This window comes from Argopecten irradians, chromosome 12 (genome assembly GCF_041381155.1).
Source record: "Argopecten irradians isolate NY chromosome 12, Ai_NY, whole genome shotgun sequence".
Classification (NCBI taxonomy): domain Eukaryota; kingdom Metazoa; phylum Mollusca; class Bivalvia; order Pectinida; family Pectinidae; genus Argopecten; species Argopecten irradians.
In genome coordinates, this window is record NC_091145.1 from 37,947,434 (window position 1) to 37,971,627 (window position 24,194).

The window sequence follows — 24,194 nt, forward strand, 5'->3', positions numbered from 1 at the left end:
CGTTTGACAAAGACAGCTTTGATCACATTAAGCGTCAAAAAGACATTGAATCGGAATTTCGGGATTCTCGCAGTTATTAATAGATTCCACTGATAGGTCATCCGAACATTACCGGAAGTGCGAAAAAGAAAAGGGAGGAAAACGAAAACATCACAAGTGACTGACGAGACGAAAGATTATCGAAAGTCTGTCGTCATGATACGGTGACGATCGAATGTTAAGTGAGTTAATCTACTTCGCTTTCGTTACTAATTATTTTGTTTTTAAATTCAATTCCAATTTGGCCTATGATAGGAAAATTACTTATCTTGTAGTACTCACTACTGTCATGATCACCTTACACTTTGTAGCTATTTTTAGTAATCATAAGAGCGACACAACCGTCTTGAACACATACCCCGAAACGAGGGCCGTTTTCGATTATGACTGGTTGGACCTAGTTGTTCGTTTATGAATTAAAGACGGACCTGGTGATTTTATATTGTTTTCAGACGAGCTTTGAACTGCAGGTCCGTCAGGATTTATACTTGAAATATAATATATATATATCATATAGGCCTAATGACTTTTACAAACGGTCGAACCGGTTGTTCCGAATAAACGAAAACGGCCAAGGTAACGCGATTGTGTGTGTTCGAGTAGGTTATGTCGCTCTTGATTTCTAAAAATAGCTAAGGTGGTCAAGGTGTCTCTCATGAGCTGCAAACAATTAAATTTTTCCCAAATCAAGACTACTAGCTATTGGGTCTCAGTACCATTTTTAACTCTGATCTACATGTAGGTGTAGTTACTGTATACTGTTTTGATATTCAAATCTTCCACTTTATATCCTGAGACTCAGAAATAAATGATTTGAAAGTTCGGCCAATACACATGTCCTGCTGAACTTTCAAATATTTTATTTCTGAGTCACAGGAACTTGCCTACCGCCTGTGGTACAGTATTGCCAACTCACCCGATTTCTCCGGGTTGACCCGTTTTTTTTAGACATTTTAGAATGCATAACCCGATTGACTCGACAGGTCATCAAATAACCTGGTTTTCAGGACTTTGACCAAAGTGTCAAAAAAACTCACAAAAATTACGTCAGATCAAGCCATTAGCGCAATTTTACTCAGGGCTTAAGACTCATATCAGCTCCTTGTATACACAAACTTAAATAAAGGTGTGAAATTGTAGCAATTACTCTATTCAGTCGTGCATCACGATGTCCATGATCGTTTTTAGCCAGAGCCTGTTAGCAAAATTAGACATGGCCAATTAATACTGTTCATAATCAGAAATAATATTTTCAAAATTCTTCAAAAGCACAAACACTTGTGATCTCAGACAAAGATTTACTCACATGAATAAAACATAATCAACGTGAATGGTATCCTGTTGCAGAAGGCAGGCAAGCCAATCATAATGGCCGCCATTTTGTTTAGTCAAAGATAATAATGAACCGGACACATGTAGATTAAAAAATCTGGATTTTTATTATTATTTTTTTTTTTAATTTACGATATTGTTATTAATTATCAGATATTAATTATATTATTATAAAAAACATCATAATATTATTGAATAACAATATGAAAATAATAAATACATGCATATTTAAGGCTTTTAAAAGTGTTAAAAATTACACTAAAATGTTGTTTCGCACATGTACATGACCCTTTTTTTTACTCCTTCACCCGTTTTTTCAAGGGTGATCACCCGATTCGACCTCATCAGAGGTTGGCAATACTGGTGGTATATATATATAATTAATTGAGTTAACTAAGTCAAGATTTCTCTGTAACTAATTATTTAAACCCATAAATACTGTAAATTGTTTAAATCATTCATGGTAATCATTGTGTGTGTTTTACATGTGGTGTGAATGTACATGTACATGTACCCTATTCTTGACCACCATCGCAAATACTCCCATAACATGCACAGGGACCGCACGAAATTTTTTAACCAATAGTATACATATATATATATATATTATAGTATCAAGGGTATGAACTCGGCGGTCGAAAAAAACGGACCTATTTTTTTTAAAACCTTGATTATTTTAATAAATTGGTTCTATACAACATTGACGGATATAAAGAGAAATAATTTATCTTTCCATTGAGTGCTTGATGAACAAAATTGGCCAAGTATTGACGAAGTTATGGCTTGATGAATCAGGAAATTTACGTCAAATATGCTAGGTAGACATTTACCCTGTCCGGTCGAAATGTCGTCTCGGCTCTAATGGGTACCTCAAAAACCAAGCCAAAATCACAAAATCTACGCTTGTGGTGGTAAACGAGTACCCATAACTGTGTTCATCCCACAATCTCCGTTGGAGGTTGTCATGACCACGTACTTTGTAGAAACTCCATTTAAACATCGTGTAGCTCAACTTACTTTATACCGTCACCGCCTACGACAATGTTCATTTTTATATCGGAACAGCTCCACAGGACTTTACATATCGTTGAACTACATTATGCTAATTAGTAGTAGTGTTGTGCTTGTGGGTAAACTCGAGAAAGACGTTCCGAAATAACAAATGAACATGGCGGTGACGGTCTAATGCTAACAGAGCTACACGTTGTTTAAATGGAGTTTTTTTTACAAAGTACGGGTCAGTGACACCTCCTACATGGAAGATTGTGGATTGAATCACAGCTTTTGGGGTATATCGTTCTACCACCACAAGCATTAGATTTTGTGTTTTTGGCTTGTGTTTTTTGAAGGTAACCTCAATAGAGCTGTGACGACCATTTCGACTCCGGGTGAACAGTGTAAAATGTAACAGCAATTTTTTCGTAAATTTACCGATTCAATCAAGCCATACGTCAATACTTGGGCCAATATTATTCATCAAGCACTCAATGGAAATAGAAATTATATTTCATAAGATATAAGCTCAATGTTGTATAGAACCCATAAAATAATCACGGTATATTATATATGTAATACTGTTAGTTATTCCAAAAAAAATCGTGCCAGGTCCCTGATTCAGTCGGGGTTTTTTTATCGGAAGTTACTTTGCTGACTGTCGACTCTCATTTCCGAAGGCCTTTTTCTTTGATGCAGCTTCCTACGTCGGATAAAGTCGGAAGGAAAAATGCAATAATATCAATATTTATAGCTCTAACTTAGATAACATTGATGTGTACTTACAGTTTAGGTATCAATTATCCCATTTATCTAGTAAAATCATAAATTTGAGGCCTCATAAAATAGTATTTTAGATATGATGAATACTTAATTTCCATAACATTTTGACCAAGTTTTAAACATGGCGGCTGGTTACTACAAAAATCCGAATGTGAATTCAAGCGGGCAGAATACAAGTAAAAGTAAAGTTAGATCAAGCGTTTTGGGGACTTTGCAATTCGTTTTTTCTATTTACCGACCGGATTGCAAGTTTTGTCTGGGTCATGAAAGTTTACGTTAGAAGATGTAAATATTTGTTTTAGATGGGTTTTACTTTTACGGCTTATTTTGTCAAAATACTTGTTAATCAATGAAAAGAGGTAGGTGTTTGACATTGATGACTGTTTAAATATAATTTAAACGTTTTATATTGTCACAATCCAAACTTTGAAAATGTTACCTTCAGCATCGGGTAAATGGCCTATCGGAAGTTAAGTTAGAGGTTCTGAGACACTACGTAATGTTCCAAAAGTGTCTCGTCGTGCCATACCTCTAACATTAATGGAGTACATCACAACACGTCTTGAAATAAGCAAATAAGTTATAAATTATTTGTTAATGTTACTTCATTTCTAACAAAAAACAATCTAAATCAATACGGTTGCTGAAGACTTATTTAACAATTTTGTGAGGATGATTAGAGATAAATTAGTAATACCAACCACACATATTAAACTGATTAAATAATATAACATAATTTACAGTATAAACTTGTTGAAATTGATCCTTGTCTAATTTTGAAACCTGACAATACCAGCTGCTGACCAGTCCTTTGATCCTCGCTGGTTTAATCAAGTTATGGTACATGAGTTATACAGGATAAACCTAGTACAGCTTATGCTGCTTGAAAAATATAAGAATACAAATATGCTATTTCTATATATCTAGGCATGTGCTTTTTGATCTACTAAAAAAGATATCATTTGATTGTAGTTTTTCTCATTTCAGATGAATGTTGCATTGGCAAACCTGTAATTGGTGAAGTAAATCATCACTGGTCTGCTACATGTCGAAAACCGGAGTGACATTTTTTACCCAGAAACCACTGTTTGAAGCTGCAACATCCCTACCTGATGTCCTGCAAGGTCCAGCCCTAAGGGTTGCCCTGGAGCATGTGGGTGCTACAATGGCCCCTGGGGCTCCAAGGGGAGAAAACAAGAGTATACCAATACCTGATCTTGTAATCTCACGTCCAATATGTCAGGATATACTCTACGACGATATCGCAGACTCAAGGTATTCATTTAAATAGAATTATAAAATCAAATTGTATGGAAAAATACTACTTACATTATGAGAAAAATAAAGTCAGAATATGTCTCAAATTTTTAGTATTTCAATGTTTTCATGCAGTGTGCGAAAGTATACATGTACATTGTATATCTAAGACTTATAGACCATAGGTCAATGGAATTTTCAGATTGCATAGACCAAACAAATACCATTTTGTAGAGACCAAACAGTTTTGAATGTATAACACATAATACTTTTAATTAAGAAATATATTGCTGACTATTATCTATTGAGTTTCATACTTCATCAATTGTTTTTTAAAATAACAAACTAGGACAGAGTTATCAATAAAGACTAAGACAGAGATGACTATTTGACAGTTATGCACTGAACAACACAATCTGTGTTTGGTAAATATTACATAATGAGATTTTAGTGAAAATGTAGATATTTAACAGTAAGCAATTTTGATGAGATCTTGATTTCAGGTATATATACATTTCATGTATGTAAAGGTTTTCCTGTTGTGGTTTTCAGGGTGAGAGTATGGGATCTCATAATTCTGGTGCCCAATGCTGTGTTTCTGGCATTTTTACTGGTGAAGCTTGGGGGTGCCGTCTCCAAGCTCAGACACACAAACAGTCCAATTTTTACAGCTTTTTACATGCTGGTAAGAGTCGTAAACAATCATTTCAAAGGGAAGAATAAAGACTGATTTTTTGTTGTTTTGAAATCCATCATCACTTGTGTTAAGAGTAACATACATGTACACATGTGTGTTTGATAGGTGACACTATAAATTTGCTATCAGTGTTGCCTGTTACATGGGGAGATAACACTATTTACTATTTTTTTTTTATATTTCTTTTATTTTTCCATTTTATCATACATGTATAATACACAACATTATATCAATCATACTTCCACAAACAAACAGAAAATAAACCCACACACGCAAAGACACACATACTCCTCACACATATAGTCATATAGACAAAACACTGCACAAAAGACAACACTAAAACTACATTTTACAAAACATAACAATATACATTAGAAAAGCATTTAGATTAAATTATATAGCTTTAAAAAAAAAAAAAAGACTATGGTGGTCAACTACTTGGAAAAATATACCTGGTAAAGCATTAAGAAAGAAAGGTATGGTGACATTTTTTTTTTTTTTTTTTTTTTAAATAATCATGATAATTCTAGTAAACTTTGCCATTTTACCCATTTCCTGTCAAATTTAACTTTCAGTATATTATCACTAATTTGTATATTAAATTTCTGAATATTGTACTGATCTTTAATATGATTTATGAAAGCTGTGATGGATAATGGTGTTTTTAGACATCTGGACTTATATATATACCATTTAATCATAAGAACTATTTCATTATCAATTTCGCTATTTGTTACTCTATTATGAAATCCGAAATGCAATGTTTCTTTATTAAATCTAAAGGGAATTAGCAGAGCATCAATAAAATATTCCAAAGTGTTGTAAAACTCTTGAATTTTGTAACAGTTCCAAAATGCGTGCTCAATAGTTTCTATTTCATCATTACATAGCGAACAAAAAGGGCTTTCTGTAATACCTAATCTAAAAAGATGAACATTTGTTGTAAGTATATGATGGTTTATTCTATACTGTAGCCACTGCAATTTTGTATTTTGAGACACAAGAAAAGGGGTTCTATAAATCATTTTCCATTTATCATTGTCAAAGTTAAAAAAGTCTTCCCATTTTTTCCGTCCTGTTGCAATAGTATCATTTGAACTGAGTATATTGTAGAAATCTTTTGCACCTTTTCTATTTACTATTTTTGTTGAATTCTACAAGGGGAGATTAAACACTTCACTATTTCTGTTGAATTCTGCAAGGGGAGGAATTCTGCAAGGGGAGATAACACTGTTTGATTTTTCTGATGTATATTTAATTACATGGGGGTTAACATTTAGCTATGTATTACAAGGCGACTAAATTTAGAATTTTTTGCACAAACCGAGGAGCAAGGCCACTAAATTTATATCCTATACAAATGAGCACTACATATAAATTTCGCTACACATTTGACGTCACATATGGCACGCTTTCCAGTCACCGCTCATATTGTAGAGTTCTGCTGAACATCTTGGTTACATCTTGGTAGATCCCGCCTTCAGCTGCCACTTGCCGAAGGGTTAATTGCGCTCCATTGTGCTGCTTAATATTTGTCTATTTTCATTGTCCTGTATTACTGTTTGTATCATATATATATATTATGTACCGGTAATCTTGTTCGTTTTGTGTGTCTTGTTAAAATGGAAGATCGCCTAGAAAATTTGACTTTTTTTTGTCCACACGGTTGGAATTACTTCTTTGTCCCTTATTATGAGTAGGGATAACATTTAGCTATATATGTATCTTTGTTGATCTGTTGTATATTGCAAGGGAAGATAACATTGTTTGCTATCTCTGTTGTATATTACAAGGGGAGATAACATTGTTTGCTATCTCTGTTGTATATTACAAGGGGAGATAACATTGTTTGCTATCTCTGTTGTATATTACAAGGGGAGATAACATTAAGCTATATATGCATCTCTGTTGATGTGTTGTATATTACAAGGGGAGATAACATTGTTTGCTATCTCTGTTGTATATTACAAGGGGACATAACATTGTTTGCTATCTCTATTGTATATTACAAGGGGAGATAACATTTAGCTATATATGTATCTCTGTTGATGTGTTGTATATTACAAGGGGAGATAACATTGTTTGCTATCTCTGTTGTATATTACAAGGGGAGATAATATTTAGGAGATAATATTTAGCTATATATATGTATATCTGTTGATGTGTTGTATATTACAGCAATAGATAACACAGTCCCTTTTCACCATTATATGTTCCAGGTGTTTTCAGTGGCTGTGATCAGTGTCCTCAGGTGTGTGGTTTCCATGACAGTTAATGCATCTGTTCTGGCTGGTGACATAGCAGACAAGGTAGCAATACATTTCACAACAAAAAGATACAGGCTTTTATAGAAGTTGTTAAGATTCTAAAAAATTCTGCTAAGAAAGTTAAAAAACGTTTTTGTGTTACCATAAAATAAAAAAATATTGTTTCTTTTATCAGAGTCAAATAAAGGTCCTGAATAAATTTGCAATTATAATTATTGTAGTACAATGTATAAATTTGATGTATTCATTAATTGAAAGCTTTTTGGTATAACCCTTTTCTGGTTTATTGATAAAAAGTACACAAAGTATTTGATGATCATGAATGTTGATTACGATTTTATGTTTCTACCAACACTATCTAGGTGCTGTGGTTGATTCTGCGATTCTTCCTTCTTGCTACAGAGCTGTCTATTGTGATATTTGGACTAGCCTTTGGTAAGGGTTCAACTTAATATAACTAACAGATATTGTGAGTATGAAGGCAATTGGCTAATTATTCATTTTGTTTTTCACCATTTATTATTTAAAATGTTTCTACCCAAACACTCATACAAAAACCTGCAAAACCACACTTACTGTAACTGTTTAGTTATCACGGACAGCAGATGTTAGTATTTTCTCAACCTAAATTGTAAGCAATCAAATGCACCTAAATAAATATAAGAATGTATTGAAAAATTAATTAAACAAAAGTATCAGCATTTGTTTGAATTAGTGATGGTATATTATGTGTCTCTTTTGTATTGTCAGGTCATCTAGATAGTAAAAGGAGCATCCAGAGAGTGTTGGCTGTCACCTCCTGTATAGCATTACTTTATTCGTGTACACAGGTCAGTATAGACGATAAGAGAGTGAAGTGTTCACCTTATGTAAAGTGTTAGTGTATCCTTGTACACAGGTCAGTATAGACGATAAGAGAGTACAGGGGTCACCTCCTGTATAGCTTTAGTGTATTCCTGTACACAGGACAGTGTAGACAATAAGAGAGTACAGGGGTCACCTCCTGTATAGCGTTAGTGTATTCCTGTACACAGGACAGTATAGACAATAAGAGAGTACAGGGGTCACCTCCTGTATAGAGTAAGTGTATTCCTGTAAACAGGTCAGTATAGACGATAAGAGAGTACAGGGGTCACCTCCTGTATAGTTAGTGTATTCCTGTGTGTATTCCTGTACACAGGTCAGTATAGACAATAAGAGAGTACGCGGGTCACCTCCTGTATAGAGTTAGTGTATTCCTGTGTGTATTCCTGTACACAGGTCAGTATAGACAATAAGACAGTATGGGGGTCACCTCCGGTATAGCGTTAGTGTATTCCTGTGTTTATTCCTGTACACAGGTCAGTATAGACGATAAGAGAGTACAGGGGTCACCTCCTGTATAGCGTTAATGTATTCCTGTACACAGGTCAGTATAGACGATAAGACAGTATGGGGGTCACCTCCGGTATAGCGTTAGTGTATTCCTGTGTGTATTCCTGTACACAGGTCAGTATAGACGATAAGAGAGTACAGGGGTCACCTCCTGTATAGAGTTAGTGTATTCCTGTACACAGGTCAGTATAGACGATAAGAGAGTACAGGGGTCACCTCCTGTATAGCGTTAGTGTATTCCTGTACACAGGTCAGTATAGACAATAAGAGAGTACAGGGGTCACCTCCTGTATAGAGTTAGTGTATTCCTGTGTGTATTCCTGTACACAGGTCAGTATAGACAATAAGAGAGTACAGGGGTCACCTCCTGTATAGTTGGTTAGTGTATTACTGTGTGTGTGTATTCCTGTACACAGGTCAGTATAGACGATAAGAGAGTACAGGGGTCACCTCCTGTATAGCATTAGTGTATTCCTGTACACAGGTCAGTATAGACAATAAGAGAGTACGGGGTCACCTCCTGTATAGAGTTAGTGTATTCCTGTGTGTATTCCTGTACACAGGTCAGTATAGACAATAAGACAGTATGGGGGTCACCTCCTGTATAGCGTTAGTGTATTCCTGTGTTTATTCCTGTACACAGGTCAGTATAGACGATAAGAGAGTACAGGGGTCACCTCCTGTATAGCGTTAATGTATTCCTGTACACAGGTCAGTATAGACGATAAGACGTAGTATGGGGTCACCTCCGGTATAGCGTTAGTGTATTCCTGTGTGTATTCCTGTACACAGGTCAGTATAGACGATAAGAGAGTACAGGGGTCACCTCCTGTATAGAGTTAGTGTATTCCTGTACACAGGTCAGTATAGACGATAAGAGAGTACAGGGGTCACCTCCTGTATGGAGTTAGTGTATTCCTGTTCACAGGTCAGTATAGACGATAAGATAGTACAGGGGTCACCTTCTGTATAGATTTAGTGTATTCTTGTACACAGGTCAGTATAGACGATAAGATAGTACAGGGGTCACCTTCTGTATAGATTTAGTGTATTCCTGTACACAGGTCAGTATAGACGATAAGAGAGTACAGGGGTCACCTCCTGTATAGATTTAGTGTATTCTTGTACACAGGTCAGTATAGACAATAAGACAGTATGGGGGTCACCTCCGGTATAGCGTTAGTGTATTCCTGTGTTTATTCCTGTACACAGGTCAGTATAGACGATAAGATAGTACAGGGGTCACCTTCTGTATAGATTTAGTGTATTCCTGTACACAGGTCAGTATAGACGATAAGATAGTACAGGGGTCACCTCCTGTATGGAGTTAGTGTATTCTTGTACACAGGTCAGTATAGACGATAAGATAGTACAGGGGTCACCTTCTGTATAGATTTAGTGTATTCTTGTACACAGGTCAGTATAGACGATAAGAGAGTACAGTGGTCACCTCCTGTATAGCATTAGTGTATTCCTGTACACAGGTCAGTATAGACGATAAGATAGTACAGGGGTCACCTCCTGTATAGAGTTAGTGTATTCCTCCTGTACACAGGTCAGTATAGACAATAAGAGAGTACAGGGGTCACCTCCTGTATAGCATTAGTGTATTCTTGTACACAGGTCAGTATAGACAATAAGAGAGTACAGGGGTCACCTCCTGTATAGAGTTAGTGTATTCCTGTACACAGGTCAGTATAGACAATAAGAGAGTACAGGGGTCACCTCCTGTATAGAGTTAGTGTATTCCTGTACACAGGTCAGTATAGACAATAAGAGAGTACAGGGGTCACCTCCTGTATAGAGTTAGTGTATTCCTGTACACAGGTCAGTATAGACAATAAGAGAGTACGCGGGTCACCTCCTGTATAGCATTAGTGTATTCCTGTACACAGGTCAGTATAGACAATAAGAGAGTACAGGGGTCACCTCCTGTATAGTGTTAGTGTATTCCTGTACACAGGTCAGTATAGACAATAAGAGAGTACAGGGGTCACCTCCTGTATAGAGTTAGTGTATTCCTGTACACAGGTCAGTATAGACAATAAGAGAGTACAGGGGTCACCTCCTGTATAGAGTTAGTGTATTCCTGTACACAGGTCAGTATAGACAATAAGAGAGTACAGGGGTCACCTCCTGTATAGAGTTAGTGTATTCTTGTACACAGGTCAGTATAGACAATAAGAGAGTACAGGGGTCACCTCCTGTATAGCATTAGTGTATTCTTGTACACAGGTCAGTATAGACAATAAGAGAGTACAGGGGTCACCTCCTGTATAGCGTTAGTGTATTCCTGTACACAGGTCAGTATAGACAATAAGAGAGTAAAGGGGTCACCTCCTGTATAGAGTTAGTGTATTCCTGTACACAGGTCAGTATAGACAATAAGAGAGTACAGGGGTCACCTCCTGTATAGCGTTAGTGTATTCCTGTACACAGGTCAGTATAGGCAATAAGAGAGTAAAGGGGTCACCTCCTGTATAGAGTTAGTGTATTCCTGTACACAGGTCAGTATAGACAATAAGAGAGTACAGGGGTCACCTCCTGTATAGCTTTAGTGTATTCTTGTACACAGGTCAGTATAGACGATAAGATAGTACAGGGGTCACCTCCTGTATAGAGTTAGTGTATTCCTGTACACAGGTCAGTATAGACGATAAGAGAGTACAGGGGTCACCTCCTGTATAGCATTAGTGTATTCCTGTACACAGGTCAGTATAGACGATAAGAGAGTACAGGGGTCACCTCCTGTATAGCATTAGTGTATTCCTGTACACAGGTCAGTATAGACAATAAGAGAGTAAAGGGGTCACCTCCGGTATAGCGTTAGTGTATTCCTGTGTTTATTCCTGTACACAGGTCAGTATAGACGATAAGAGAGTACAGGGGTCACCTCCTGTATAGCTTTAGTGTATTCCTGTACACAGGTCAGTATAGACGATAAGATAGTACAGGGGTCACCTCCTGTATAGCATTAGTGTATTCTTGTACACAGGTCAGTATAGACGATAAGATAGTACAGGGGTCACCTCCTGTATAGATTTAGTGTATTCCTGTACACAGGTCAGTATAGACAATAAGAGAGTACAGGGGTCACCTCCTGTATAGCGTTAGTGTATTCCTGTACACAGGTCAGTATAGACAATAAGAGAGTACAGGGGTCACCTCCTGTATAGAGTTAGTGTATTCCTGTAAACAGGTCAGTCAGTATAGACAATAAGAGAGTACATGGGTCACCTCCTGTATAGAGTTAGTGTATTCCTGTACACAGGTCAGTATAGACAATAAGAGAGTGCGGGTTCATCTCCTGTATAGAGTTAGTGTATTCCTGTACACAGGTCAGTATAGACAATAAGAGAGTACGCGGGTCACCTCCTGTATAGAGTTTAGTGTATTCCTGTACACAGGTCAGTATAGACAATAAGATAGTACAGGGGTCACCTCCTGTATAGAGTTAGTGTATTCCTGTACACAGGTCAGTATAGACAATAAGAGAGTACGGGGTCACCTCCTGTATAGCATTAGTGTATTCCTGTACACAGGTCAGTATAGACGATAAGATAGTACAGGGGTCACCTCCTGTATAGAGTTAGTGTATTCCTGTACACAGGTCAGTATAGACAATAAGAGAGTACAGGGGTCACCTCCTGTATAGAGTTAGTGTATTCCTGTACACAGGTCAGTATAGACAATAAGAGAGTACAGGGGTCACCTCCTGTATAGAGTTAGTGTATTCCTGTACACAGGTCAGTATAGACGATAAGATAGTACAGGGGTCACCTCCTGTATAGAGTTAGTGTATTCCTGTACACAGGTCAGTATAGACAATAAGAGAGTAAAGGAGTCACCTCCTGTATAGAGTTAGTGTATTCCTGTACACAGGTCAGTATAGACGATAAGAGAGTACAGGGGTCACCTCCTGTATAGCATTAGTGTATTCCTGTACACAGGTCAGTATAGACGATAAGATAGTACAGGGGTCACCTCCTGTATAGAGTTAGTGTATTCCTGTACACAGGTCAGTATAGACAATAAGAGAGTAAGGGGTCACCTCCTGTATAGCGTTAGTGTATTCCTGTACACAGGTCAGTATAGGACAATAAGAGAGTAAAGGGGTCACCTCCTGTAAGATTAGTGTATTCCTGTACACAGGTCAGTATAGACAATAAGAGAGTACAGGGTCACCTCCTGTAGTATGTCAGGAATAGACGATAAGAGAGTACAGGGGTCACCTCCTGTATAGTTTAGTGTATTCTTGTACAATAGAGTTAGTGTATTCCTGTACACAGGTCAGTATAGACGATAAGATAGTACAGGGGTCACCTTCTGTATAGATTTAGTGTATTCCTGTACACAGGTCAGTATAGACGATAAGATAGTACAGGGGTCACCTCCTGTATAGCATTAGTGTATTCTTGTTCACAGGTCAGTATAGACAATAAGAGAGTACAGGGGTCACCTCCTGTATAGCATTAGTGTATTCCTGTACACAGGTCAGTATAGACGATAAGATAGTACAGGGGTCACCTCCTGTATAGCATTAGTGTATTCCTGTACACAGGTCAGTATAGACGATAAGATAGTACAGGGGTCACCTCCTGTATAGAGTTAGTGTATTCCTGTACACAGGTCAGTATAGACAATAAGAGAGTACAGGGGTCACCTCCTGTATAGCATTAGTGTATTCTTGTACACAGGTCAGTATAGACGATAAGAGAGTACGGGGGTCACCTCCTGTATAGCGTTAGTGTATTCTTGTACACAGGTCATTATAGACAATAAGAGAGTAAAGGGGTCACCTCCTGTATAGCATTAGTGTATTCTTGTACACAGGTCAGTATAGACGATAAGAGAGTACAGGGGTCATCTCCTGTATAGAGTTAGTGTATTCCTGTACACAGGTCAGAATAGACAATAACAGTACAGGGGTCACCTCCTGTATAGCGTAAGTGTATTCTTGTACACCGGTCAGTATAGATGATAAGAGACTAAAGGGTTCACCTCCTGTATAGCGTTAGTGTATTCCTGTACACAGGTCAGTATAGGCAATAAGAGAGTAAAGGGGTCACCTCCTGTATAGAGTTAGTGTATTCCTGTACACAGGTCAGTATAGACAATAAGAGAGTACAGGGGTCACCTCCTGTATAGCGTTAGTGTATTCCTGTACACAGGTCAGTATAGACAATAAGAGAGTACAGGGTCACTCCTGTATAGTTAGTGTATTCCTGTACACAGGTCAGTATAGACAATAAGTGAGTGCGGGTTCACCTCCTGTATAGCGTTAGTGTATTCCTGTACACAGGTCAGTATAGACAATAAGAGAGTACAGGGGTCACCTCCTGTATAGCGTTAGTGTATTCCTGTACACAGGTCAGTATAGACAATAAGAGAGTACAGGGGTCACCTCCTGTATAGCGTTAGTGTATTCCTGTACACAGGTCAGTATAGACAATAAGAGAGTAAAGGGGTCACCTCCTGTATAGAGTTAGTGTATTCTTGTACACAGGTCAGTATAGTCAATAAGAGAGTAAAGAACTCACCTCCTGTGTAGAGTTAGTGTATTCCTGTACACAGGTCAGTATAGACAATAAGAGAGTGCGGGTTCATCTCCTGTATAGCGTTAATGTATTCCTGTACACAGGTCAGTATAGACAATAAGAGAGTAAAGGGGGTCACCTCCTGTATAGCGTTAATGTATTCCTGTACACAGGTCAGTATAGACAATAAGAGAGTACGGGGGTCACCTCCTGTATAGCGTTAGTGAATTTCTGTACACATATCAGTATTTATACTTATGCATAGCGTTACTGTATTCTTGTACACATCAGTATACACTTTTATTATATAAATACTTCCTGCTTTTGAATGTAACAGTGCCTATAGTGTCACCCAGAGGATATCACTCTCACCAGAAGCCATGGAATGACAGTGTGCACATTGTCTTAAAACGTCACACATAAAATATTAACTGGTTGTGTTACAATATCATTATATATACCTTCCAAACTGTTTAGAAACACCAAGATTTACATATGCTTACTCTTGAGAATGTTTTATTTCTATGGTTACAGGGCACGTTGGAGTTTACGTACCCCGACCCAAACTTTCAGGTGAAGCAGAGTCCCAACAGTACTATACAGGACTATGATATCTTTGGGCATGGTGGGATGATCTTCTGGCTCACTAGCTCACTCTTCTTTTTTTTGGTAAGTTTGTGATAACAAAATCAATATTGTTAAAATCAAATGGTGATGCCCTGCAGGCATGCAAAGAAATAAAGTCTTACTATACATACTGTAACTGATCATTGCAACATCAAAAAATTTATTGACATGAAATTTTAACATTATGGACATCAGAGTTAAATGAATTATGTTTACATTGATATGTACCAAGGTTTTAACACTGTTGATATTTACAGGTGTACACAGTGATATTTATCTTGCCATGGACTAGTCTGAGAGAAAAGCTGGCTCTTCCACGTAAGTAATGCACAAACATGTTCAAATGTAGTCATTAAGGTAATTCTACTACTCGCACTCTGCCTTTGGTATCAATATAAGGTAGTTATAACAGTAAAACCTGCCTTAGCGACCGCCTCTTTATAAAGACCACCTACTTATTAAGACCACTTTCTTAGGGTCTCTAGTGGCCATGGTATACAGAATTGGCCCTGTGTATAAATACCACTTGGCTATAAAGACCCTATTTTCTTTGTCCCTTGTATGGTTTTTGTATTGCCTGCAACGGAAGGGCGACACTTAGGTATCACTATGTCGGCGTCAGCGTCGGTGTCAGCATCCGTGTCCGGGAACCAGTTTCCATGCAATAACTTAAGTATTTATTGTCTGATTTCAACCAAATTTGGTATATTGCTCAGATGAGTTCTATAATGGTAAAAATCTGTCAATAGTTGCAAGAGTTACAGGACTTTAAAATTGTCGAAACAAATAAATCCATGGTTTTCCGCTTGATAACTTTATTATTGACTGTCTGATTTCAACCAAATTTGGCATTAAAATTGTCAAAACAAATAAATCCATGGTTTTCCGCTTGATAACTTTATTATTGATTGTCTGATTTCAACCAAATTTGGCATATTGCAGTATTATTGCCAACTCACCTGATTTCTCCGGGTTGACCCGTTTTTAAGATATTTTAGAATGCGTAACTCGATTGACCCATCGGGTCATCAAATAACCCGATTTTCAGCACTTGTACCAAAGTGTTAAAAAGCTCACAAAAATTACGTCAGATAAAGCCATAAGCGCAATTTTAATTACACCTCAGGGCTTAAGACTCATATCAGGCCCTTGTATAATGCAGGTAGCTATGTTAGTGTTTACACAAACTTTAATAAAGGTGTGAACTTGTAGCATTTAATTAATCTATTCAGTCATGCATCACGATGTCCATGGTCGTTTTTAGACATGGCCAGCTAGCAAAATCAGACATGGCCAATAAATACTGTTCAAATTCAGAAATAATCTCTTCAAAATTCTTCAAAAGTAGCAACATTATGATTTCAGACAAAGATTTACTCACATGAATAAAACAACGTGAACGGTATCCTGTTGCAGTAGGCAGGCAAGCTTATCATAATGGCTGCCATTTTGTTTAGTCAAAGATAATTGTAGATAGTGAAACCGGACATGTGTAGAACAAAAAAAAATCAGGATTTTTAGGTCATCTGACCCGATGGGTCAGGATGACCTATTGTCATCATGCACCGTCCACGTCGTGCGCCGTGCGCCGTCCGCCGTCCGTAAACTTTTCATTCAAACAACTTCTTCTCAATAACCGGAAGGCCCAGGGTACTCATATTTGGCCTGTAGGTTGCTGGGATGGAGGGCTACCAAGTTTGTTCAAATGAATGACCTTGACTTTCATTCAAGGTCACAGGGGTCTAAAAGGCGAAAATCTTTAAACGACTTCTTCTCAAGAACCAGAAGGCCCAGGATACTGATATTTGGCCTGTATGATTCTGAGATGAAGGGCTACCAACAACTAATTGTGAATAACTAAGAGGCATACGAGCCCTGATATTAGCCTCTGGCATGCTGGGATGAAGGGCTACCAAGTTTGTTCAAATAAATGACCTTGATCTTCATCCAAAGTCACGAGGGTCAATTAGGCTAAAATCTTTAAACGACTTCTTCTCAAGAACCAGAAGGCCCAGGGTACTGATATTGGGCCTGTGACATTCTTGGATGAAGGGCTACCAAGTTTGTTCATATGAATGACCTTGACCTTCATTCAAGGTAACAGGGGTCAAATAGGCTAAAATCTTTAAATGACTTCTTCTCAAGAACTAGAAGGCCAAGGGTACTGATATTGGGCATGTAGCATGCTTGGATGAAGGGCTATCAAGTTTATTCAAATGAATGACCTTGACCTTCCTTTAAGGTCACGGGCGGCAAATAGACTAAAATCTTTAAATGACTTCTTCTGAAGAACCAGTAGGCCCAGGGTACTGATATTGAACATGTAGCATGCTGGGATGAAGGGCTACCAAGTTTGTTCAAATGAATTACCTGGACCTTCAATCAAGGTCACAGAGGTCAAATAGGCTAAAATCTTTAAACGACTATGTTATATTGTACTAATAGTCAGATGACCGTTAAGGCCCATGGGCCTCTTGTATTTATTTAATATTTTAGAAAAAACATTTTTTTTTTATTAAATTTCAGATATTAATTATATCATTACAAAAAATATCATAAATATTACTGAATAAAAATATGAAGATGATAAATATATGCATATTACGGGTTTGAAATGTGTTAAAAATTATACATACTAAAATGTGGTTCCGCACATGACCCTTGTTTTGACCCTTTCACCTGTTTTTTCAAGGGTGATCACTCGATTTGACCTAATCAGAGGTTGGCAATTCTGATATTGCTTAACATCAATGAGATCTTAGATGGGTTCGATAATGGTCTACTCTGTCATTATTTGCAAGAGTTACAGGAATTTGAATCGTCAAAACAGATAAATCCATGGTTTCCTCTTGATAACTTAAATATTTATTGTCCAATTTCAACCACATTTTATATATTGTTTCATATTAATGAGATCTCATATAAGTTTGATAATGGTCATACCGTTATTCGCACGCGAATTAAAGATGGGAAACAGTATAGAGGTGTCCTATATAGCAGGTTTTACTGTATACAGCTATGTACATTTTATTTTAAAAAATAATAACTTTATTATAATCTCGCAAAACGCACCGATGTATTCATTCTTATTATAGCATCTAATACATATGTGTATGAAATATCTACTTGTTAAAGTAACTATGATGTCCTTGTCTGTTACAGCTAAAAGATCATTCTATAGGTATGCAGCATTCCTGGCGGCTCTGAATGCTGCCCAGGCGGTGGGCAGTGCTCTAATCTACAGCTCCATACAGAACGGCATGTGGTGAGTAAGGATTTTACACACTGCTACATCCTTTGACTTGTTCAGCTGGTTTTGGTATGTTTGTTAATTTGTAAATGGATAATGCTTATCATTTAATTTTTCTTGAAATGTGGATTAGTAGTGTCCATTTGTCCTTTACATACGTTGTATTATCCAATTCTGTTACAGTGTGGTGGACGTCACAACCTACATCTATTTTACTTGCTTTGCACCTGTTGTATATCTTGTGTTCCTGAGAAAATTTTTCAGGTAAGATTTTATATATTCATAGTGATATACAGATATATTTATTGTTTTCATTTTGCTGGGCATGAATTTTATCAATAAATCTTATGTTTTGTAAATAAAAGGAAGAAAATTTGACATTTCTTTTCAGAATGTCACAGCCAAGCATCCTTTTCTCATACAAGAACCAAGTTGATGAGGCTCCAGAGGAGGATACAGTAAGCATGCCGTACCAAGCCACAGCCAGAATGGACGACTCTGACAGTATTGCAGGGAGTTACGATAGTACACACTTTGACCGTAATGCACACTTCCAGAAAATTCTCCTCCCTAACGGAGCCGGATCTGTGAATGTTGTTGAGGTTGATGTAAACCCAAATATGGACTCCTCATCAGACTTCTACCAAGGGTCTGCCTGATCACGTCTGTTCAGACTCCGCCAAATTCTGAGATCTGACTAAATCCTCTTAATCAAAATAACTCTGTATACTTTATGTGCTGTAGGGTATAAAAAGTTTGTGTAAAACTACCATCAGCAATCAGATGTGTTACAGTAAATGTAGACTGTGCAGTGTATTAAATAGGTTGATGGCGAGATATACTAAAAGGACATGGGTAAAGTATGCTGATGAGTCCAGTGATAGTGACATCACAAATCTCCTCAAAATATGACATCATCATTACAATTGTGGTATCTCAAAATCGACATATTTCTACATCTCGATTGATGTAACAAGAAGTCCTGTATAGCTAAACCTTGTGATACTGATAAGACTTCATAAGATTGAATGAATGTTAAATCTTTTTGGCACTATTGGATAGTTGAAAGAATTGTCACGGTATGTGTTTTAATATTATATATATATTAGTTAAATCGTGATTTCAACTATCGGAGTTGTTATTTATGACAATATATAAAAATGAATTATTTTGATTTTGTTGATTTCATTTGATATTATTATAGAAATCTTTTATGCATTTAAGGAAATTTTCAGACAATGGTTTATGTGATTTATATTAAACAAAAAAATAAATATTAGCCTGTGGAATTCATCAAAATCTCAGTTACCGGTACCTACAATACCAGCTTTATCTAACAGTTGTCAAAAACCTATTATGTGTAGTTTCTGAACTAGGTAAATTAAATCTTATTGTTGAGATGTCTGCTCTTTACTTATAAAAGTAGATACTTAATATGTGGTAACTGTGTATGTTCCATATGATATAATGGTTGTATAGAGTAGTCAGAGGAAGTGAGAATTGATGATGATAGAAGCATCATGGTCAGTAATAACCTTTATGTGAGACGAAGTGGAATTGTACTAGAAATAATCTAAACTCCCTCCTTGTAGACCACATGTTAAATCCTTATTTGGAAATATATAATATTTCCTGAATTTCTTAATCTCACACGTTTCAGTTCATTCACCTTAGAGGTTAAGAGACATGAAACAAGGTTTCTTCGCATGACAAAGAATAATAAACAGATTTATTAAGTGTGTCAATAGCTACTTTGTTGGGATATGTACAATTTTGATTTTATAAAGTTATTTCCTCATTTCTTTAAAAACCATTCTATTACATCAGTGTGATTAGCTGAAGTTAAGATGATAGAGGTGTTTACATGCATAGCCTGCATTGGAATTTGACTGAAGCTAAACCAGTTCTTTGTGTGTTTTGATGACTGTAACTGGTAGACTGGTTGTACTGAGTGTAATAAATCTAATGTGATTATGGTGCACAATATTATAATAGAAACACATAATATTATATTTCCATTCTACTTTCAGTTTCCCGTTTAATCTATGTTAAACCAGATGGGCAATATCTGGCTATGAACTCCAATCTGGTCAAGTGTATGAATATCTAATGTTTCCGCCGCGTCACTGACAATGTATTCAATGTATACATACGCCTATACATAACGGTCAAATAATTTCAAAAGTGGTTTTAAAGTTGTGTAGTCTATGAAATCTAATAGTATTATCGCGTTGACAAAATCACTTGTATTAAAAAAATGTCATCGCATAATTTTCATTTGTTCGCTTGTTTCAAACCGTTTTGTGTTGAACTATATTCAGAAGTTGATGCTATTGCTGTTCCGTCTATTGAACTTGGTGACGTCAACACTAGCGCAAGCAGGAAATTTAAAGGATATACGTGTGTAGATTTGAATATGATTGATCATAATGGAAATATAAGTAATGAACTGTTACCAGATTGGACATACAGTTGATATGAAGCCCATCCGTCCGAAAGATAAATATTCATGGCGCCCTAACGGGCGCCATTCTATTTATCTTCCTTCCGGATGGGCTTCATATCAACTGTATGTCCAATCTGGTAACAGTTTATTGCTTAAATGAATGCAACTATCAGATGAATTAACTAAGAACAAATAAGTTTAAAGGTAAGGTGCAATATGTATGTACATTACTGTAGATACATCTATCTGGGTATATATAGTGTATATATCGGGCTAACTTCATTTTAGATTCTAGTCATTACTTTAGTATGTACATACCTAGAAATCAAGTCTATTCAGTTTGTAGAGTTAGCTGCACTTTGGAGTGTAATGGATAATTATTATATTACTGTTAAATGTACTTATTTTAGTGGTAGATTTATTTTATCGCTTTTCACACTTACATGACTTTTATACGCTATTTATGTACAGTGCCAAATTTTGTAAAAGGGTATTTCCAGAAAATAATAATTAAGAGATTGTCACATTAGCGCTAAAATAAGTCTGTTTACAGTATGTGTGAAAAATGATGTGGTTGGACTTAGGTATCCTGCTCCAGTAGAGACAAATTTATGTAGGTATTGATGTGGTTGGACTTTAGGTATCCTGCTCCAGAAGAGACAAATTTATGTAGGTATTGATGTGGTTGGACTTTAGGTATCCTGATCCAGAAGAGACAAATTTATGTAGGTATTGATGTGGTTGGACTTTAGTTATCCTGCTCCAGTAGAGACAAATTTATGTAGGTATTGATGTGGTTGGACTTAGGTATCCTGCTCCAGAAGAGACAAATTTATGTAGGTATTGATGTGGTTGGACTTAGGTATCCTGCTCCAGAAGAGACAAATTTATGTAGGTATTTATGTGGTTGGACTCAGTTATCCTGCTCCAGTATTGACAAATTTATGTAGGTATTGATGTGGTTGGACTCAGTTATCCTGCTCCAGTAGAGACAAATTTATGTAGGTATTGATGTGGTTGGACTTAGGTATCCTGCTCCAGAAGAGACAAATTTATGTAGGTATTTATGTGGTTGGACTCAGTTATCCTGCTCCAGTATTGACAAATTTATGTAGGTATTGATGTGGTTGGACTCAGTTATCCTGCTCCAGTAGAGACAAATTTATGTAGGTATCAGCATAACTAAGTCATGTATTTTTTATTGACAAAGTTATGACGCTACTTTATAAATTACAAATAAACAATTACAGTGTATGCTAGACGTTGACCTATTTCTGGAGTTTTTCTGAACGTATTCTATATTTGGATATTACAAAGTGATCTGCCCTATTGGGTAAATATTCATTTTTAAGTCATCCGTTTGCGAACATTATGCTAAATTTTACAGAAAAAATAACACCCAGAACATATCTACTGACAAGGGCAGATAACTTTGTTATTTAATTTGTTGTTTTTGCGACCTAATATCAACATGGATTATACACAATCTATATCCATGTAACAGTTGAACTAAATAATTGCTTAAAATAGCTTTCAAATCTGTTTAAGATTGGCTTTGTAATGTAGATATTTGAAAATAAGTTGCTGAAGATTAAAATTCCCAGTTTTTAAAAATTAAATAGAAATTCCTATCAATATAAGTGCTGTAGATATTAATTTGCCGAGATGCAGTTTTATTAAATTTGTATGAAAAAAGATGGTCTACATGTTCATATACGTCAGATTCATAATATTTACATTTCCTTAGACTTTGAAATACATGTACAAAAATTAACATTTGCCTTTGATTTGCTCACCGGCTATGCACATTGTACTGACAAATATTCTTTTAAATTAAGCAAACATGAGGGATATTAGAACACATGAATTAAGTATCAACACATTTCTATTGATAAAGAAGTAAATAAAGCTACATTGTATTAACAAGATTCTATCTAAACTGAAATTTTTGAGGATTGTTTCAATTTACTTAGCAAATTGCTTGAATGCCAATTATTTACTGGACTTCCCAAGGGAACACTTTCAGCTTTTTCGTTCACTTTGTTTACATGTACCACCTGTATGTAATATATACATGTATATATAGGGAGCCATTTGAAGCCTACCAGTATACCGGTATTAATAGGGAGAAATGTTTGAATATATATTGAGTATATATACTGGTATATACAGGGAGAGACGTTTGAAGCCTACCAGTATATAAACTGGTATATACAGGGAGAGACGTTTGAAGCCTACCAGTATATATACTGGTATATACAGGGAGAGACGTTTGAAGCCTACCAGTATATATATACTGGTATATTTATGGAGAAATGTTTGAAGCCTACTAGGTACCGGCCTTGTGATTCAGCAGGTACAGTGTACACTAGACCTGCTACTTGTAGATTGTATTTATGTAAAATAAGGTATTGTGTTGACGAGCATTGTAATTATACATGTATTTTCTGTATGATGCTTTATATATAATTCGAACAAAAATGAGATTATGAAATTAAATGAAGTACACATTTTGTGGACTTGTGATGTCATATTTATAACCGTGTTAAGAAGAGGGGGGAGGGAAGGAGTAATGGAATCACCCTGTCTTAATGGAATCACCCTATCTTGATGTCTGCCTGACTATCTGGATAAAGTCGAGTCGTAAATCTTAATAATCTCTACACCGTACCTAGCTGTTCCCCAATCGTATTGTCCAAAAGACCTTCCATCAAAATAATTTACTGTTGTAATATCTACCCCTGGAATATATTGTAGAAAATCGAAGGGTCTGCGTGCATCAGCATGTGAGACTACTTATACATGTCGACTCTGCATTTGAATTTGTTTTCGCTCTCTACATAGTTTTGAAAGAAAGACTCTTTTAGTTATTTTAAGGACTTTGATTGTTCATGTTTTTTTTTTACTCCTCAAAGATCTTCAGTTTTGCTATAGAAACATATTTCAGGGATGGATAATATTATGACTGTGATATGTTTTGAAAGATGAAAAATGTGATACACACATGTACACTACCCCTCATTTTAGACCATGAGAAATGTGGTACACACATGTACACTACCCCTCATTTTAGACCATGAGAAATGTGGTACACATATGTACACTACCCCTGATTTTAGACCATGAGAAATGTGGTACACACATACCCCTGATTTTAGACCATGAGAAATGTGGTACACACATACTCCTGATTTTAGACCATAAAAAATGGGGTACACACATGTATACTACCCCTCATTTTAGACCATGAGAAATGTGGTACACACATACCCCTGATTTTAGACCATGAGAAATGTGGTACACACATGTACACTACCCATCATTTTAGACCATGAGTAATCCGGTACACACATGTGCACTACCCCTCATTTTAGACCATAAGAAATGTGGTACACACATGTACACTACCCCTCATTTTAGACCATGAGAAATGGGTTACACACATGAACACTACCTCTCATTTTAGACCATGAGAAATGTGGTACACACATACCCCTGATTTTAGACCATGAAAAATGGGGTACACACATGTAGACTACCACTCATTTTAGACCATGAGAAATGTGGTACACACATGTACACTACCCCTCAT

The 24,194-nt window shown here is 36.5% G+C and overlaps 1 protein-coding gene across 1 annotated transcript; it reads left to right on the forward strand.

Annotated features, from left to right (window-relative positions):
• Positions 1-74: 74 nt before the first annotated feature.
• Positions 75-23,115, forward strand: LOC138304909 (transmembrane protein adipocyte-associated 1 homolog). Its single transcript, XM_069245301.1, has 11 exons — positions 75-221; positions 4,135-4,422; positions 4,957-5,089; positions 7,321-7,410; positions 7,731-7,803; positions 8,119-8,198; positions 14,814-14,948; positions 15,164-15,224; positions 18,069-18,171; positions 18,340-18,420; positions 18,548-23,115. Exons 2-11 carry the CDS (start codon positions 4,193-4,195, stop codon positions 18,813-18,815), a joined length of 1,254 nt encoding a protein of 417 aa, XP_069101402.1. The 5' UTR covers positions 75-221; positions 4,135-4,192; the 3' UTR covers positions 18,816-23,115.
• Positions 23,116-24,194: the final 1,079 nt, after the last annotated feature.